This window comes from Chaetura pelagica, unplaced genomic scaffold (genome assembly GCF_000747805.2).
Source record: "Chaetura pelagica isolate M959 unplaced genomic scaffold, ChaPel_1.0 scaffold212, whole genome shotgun sequence".
Taxonomy (NCBI): Eukaryota; Metazoa; Chordata; class Aves; order Apodiformes; family Apodidae; genus Chaetura; species Chaetura pelagica.
The window spans coordinates 1482451-1485101 of record NW_009952365.1 but is presented as its reverse complement, the minus strand read 5'-3'; the positions used below and the strand labels follow the sequence as shown (position 1 = coordinate 1485101).

At 50.1% G+C, this 2651-nt stretch overlaps 1 protein-coding gene across 1 annotated transcript in view; it reads right to left on the bottom strand.

The window, feature by feature from the left end:
* Positions 1-713, bottom strand: part of LEPROT — a 3357-nt gene extending 2644 nt beyond the window's left edge. Inside the window, exon 1 of the mRNA XM_010007977.1 lies at positions 679-713. Coding sequence (XP_010006279.1) covers positions 679-713 — 35 coding nt within the window. The remainder of the gene's footprint in view (positions 1-678) is intronic.
* Between the last annotated feature and the right edge of the window lie 1938 nt (positions 714-2651).

The window sequence follows — 2651 nt, the reverse complement described above, 5'->3', positions numbered from 1 at the left end:
AGGAACACCGCCGAGAGGTCGGTGAGGGGAATGGAGCAGCTGCCCCGTGAGGAAAAGCTGGGAGAGGTGCGGGCTGTTGCGCCTGGAGGAGGCTGAGGGGGCATCTCGTCGTAAATGTCTGCGGGAGGATGGGGCCGGACCCTTCCTGCAGTGCCCAGTGGCACTGGGCACACGCTGGAACACAGAAGGTTCAAGTTAAACATCAGGAAAATCTTCTTTCCTGTGGGAGTGACGGAGCCCTGGGACAGGCTGCCCAGAGAGCTGGTGGAGCCTCCTTCTCTGGAGACATTCCAAGGCCACCTGGATGTGTTCCTGGGTGATCTGCTCCAGCAAGGGTGTTGGGCTGGATGGTCCTCAAGAGATCGCTTCCAGCCCTGATGACTGTGATTCAATATGTGTGCAGACAACTGAAATACAGAAACACAGTTTTAAAGAAACTCCCCCCCCCCCACGCATCGGTCACTGCCATTTTGCAAGCTACTTCTGAAAACCTGTTTTCACCCCCAAAAATGGGCCCAGGTACCTGCTTTCCCATAAGGTGCCTCCTCAGATCTCCCTCATTCACCCTTCTGGCCAAGGAGGGCACATCCTCTTTTAGATCAGTGTTTTTCAAGCCTGAGACAATTTCAGATGCCATTTGGACCCCAGAACAGCCTTTCTGAGGGAAATTCTGCACACCTGTTCAGATGGCTGCTCATGGCTTGGAAGGTCATGCTGTCTGTTGGAGCAAACACTGGCTGGACAGCCAGGCCTGAGCCCGGTGGTGAACAGAGCTAAGTCCAGCTGGTCACCAGTGCAGTTCCTCAGGGTTGGGACCACTTCTGTTTAACACCTTCATCAATGACCTCGATGAGGAGATAGGATGCACCTCAGTAAGCTTGCAGACAACACCAGTTTAGGCAGAAACATTGATCTGCTAGAGGGACCTGGACAGGCTGGATCAATAGCAAATTGTATGAGTTTCAACAAGTCCAGGTCCTGCACTTGGGCCACAACAGCCCCCTGCAATGCTACAGGCTGGGAGAAGAGTGGCTGGAGAGCTGCCCAGCAGAAAGGGACCTCAGGGTACTCATCAACAAGAGGCTACATATGAGCCAGCAGTGAGACCAGGTGGCCAAGAATGCAAATGGCATCCTGGCCTGTATTAGAAAGTGTGACAGGCAGGTACAGGGTGATCCTTCCCCTGTACTTGGCACTGGTGAGGCCCCACCTTGAGTACTGTGTCCAGTTTTGAGCATCTCAATATAAGAAAGATAGAGGTGCTGGAGCAGGTGCAGAGAAGAGCAACTAGGCTGGTGAAAGGCCTAGAGAACAAGTCTGATGAAGAGCAGATGAGGGAACCAGGGCTGCTTATAGTCTGAAGAAAAGGAGGCTGAGGGGAGACCCCATCACTCTGCAGCTGCCTGAAAGGAGGTTTTAAAGAGGTAGGCAATGATCTCTTCTCACAATAGCGACAGAACAAGAGGGAACAATCTAAAGCTGCACCAGGGGAGGTTTAGCCTGGACAATTTTTCACTGAAACAGTTGTCAGACATTGGAACAGGCTGCCCAGGGAGGTGGTAGAGTCACCATCCCTGGATGTGTTTAGAAGGCATCTAGATGTGATGCCTGGGGATATGGTTTAGAGGTGAATGGAGTAGGGTGAAAGGTTGGACTTGATGATCTTAAAGGTCTTTTCCAACCCAAAATATTCTATACACCCTCCCCAGGGAGATTTTTGTTAATATCTCCCACATCAGCCCATTGTCTCATATTCATATATACTACAGGAGCTTTTTTCCAATTTCTTGATGAATTTTAAATAATTTAGAGCTGGCTGCTTACAGGCCAATAAGGCCTCCTAATTAAAACAGGAGGCTTAGATAACTAAACACTCTTGGTACAGCTCAATGTAAATGGCTTTGTACCTACCATAAATATACAAACATAGATCTGACTTGTCTAAATCAAAAGGTGGAAGCAAGTGAAGTTACCACCTTCTGTTTCAGCTGAAGACTTTTCTTCTTCTCTTAAGTATAAAAGGTTGCATCTTCTCCCATTGCCTCCCCCCCCCCACGCATCGGTCACTGCCATTTTGCAAGCTACTTCTGAAAACCCGTTTTCACCCAAAAAAATGGGCCCAGGTACCTGCTTTCCCATAAGGTGCCTCCTCAGATCTCCCTCATTCACCCTTCTGGCCAAGGAGGGCACATCCTCTTTTAGATCAGTGTTTTTCAAGCCTGAGACAATTTCAGATGCCATTTGGACCCCAGAACAGCCTTTCTGAGGGAAATTCTGCACACCTGTTCAGATGGCTGCTCATGGCTTGGAAGGTCATGCTGTCTGTTGGAGCAAACACTGGCTGGACAGCCAGGCCTGAGCCCGGTGGTGAACAGAGCTAAGTCCAGCTGGTCACCAGTGCAGTTCCTCAGGGTTGGGACCACTTCTGTTTAACACCTTCATCAATGACCTCGATGAGGAGATAGGATGCACCTCAGTAAGCTTGCAGACAACACCAGTTTAGGCAGAAACATTGATCTGCTAGAGGGACCTGGACAGGCTGGATCAATAGCAAATTGTATGAGTTTCAACAAGTCCAGGTCCTGCACTTGGGCCACAACAGCCCCCTGCAATGCTACAGGCTGGGAGAAGAGTGGCTGGAGAGCTGCCCA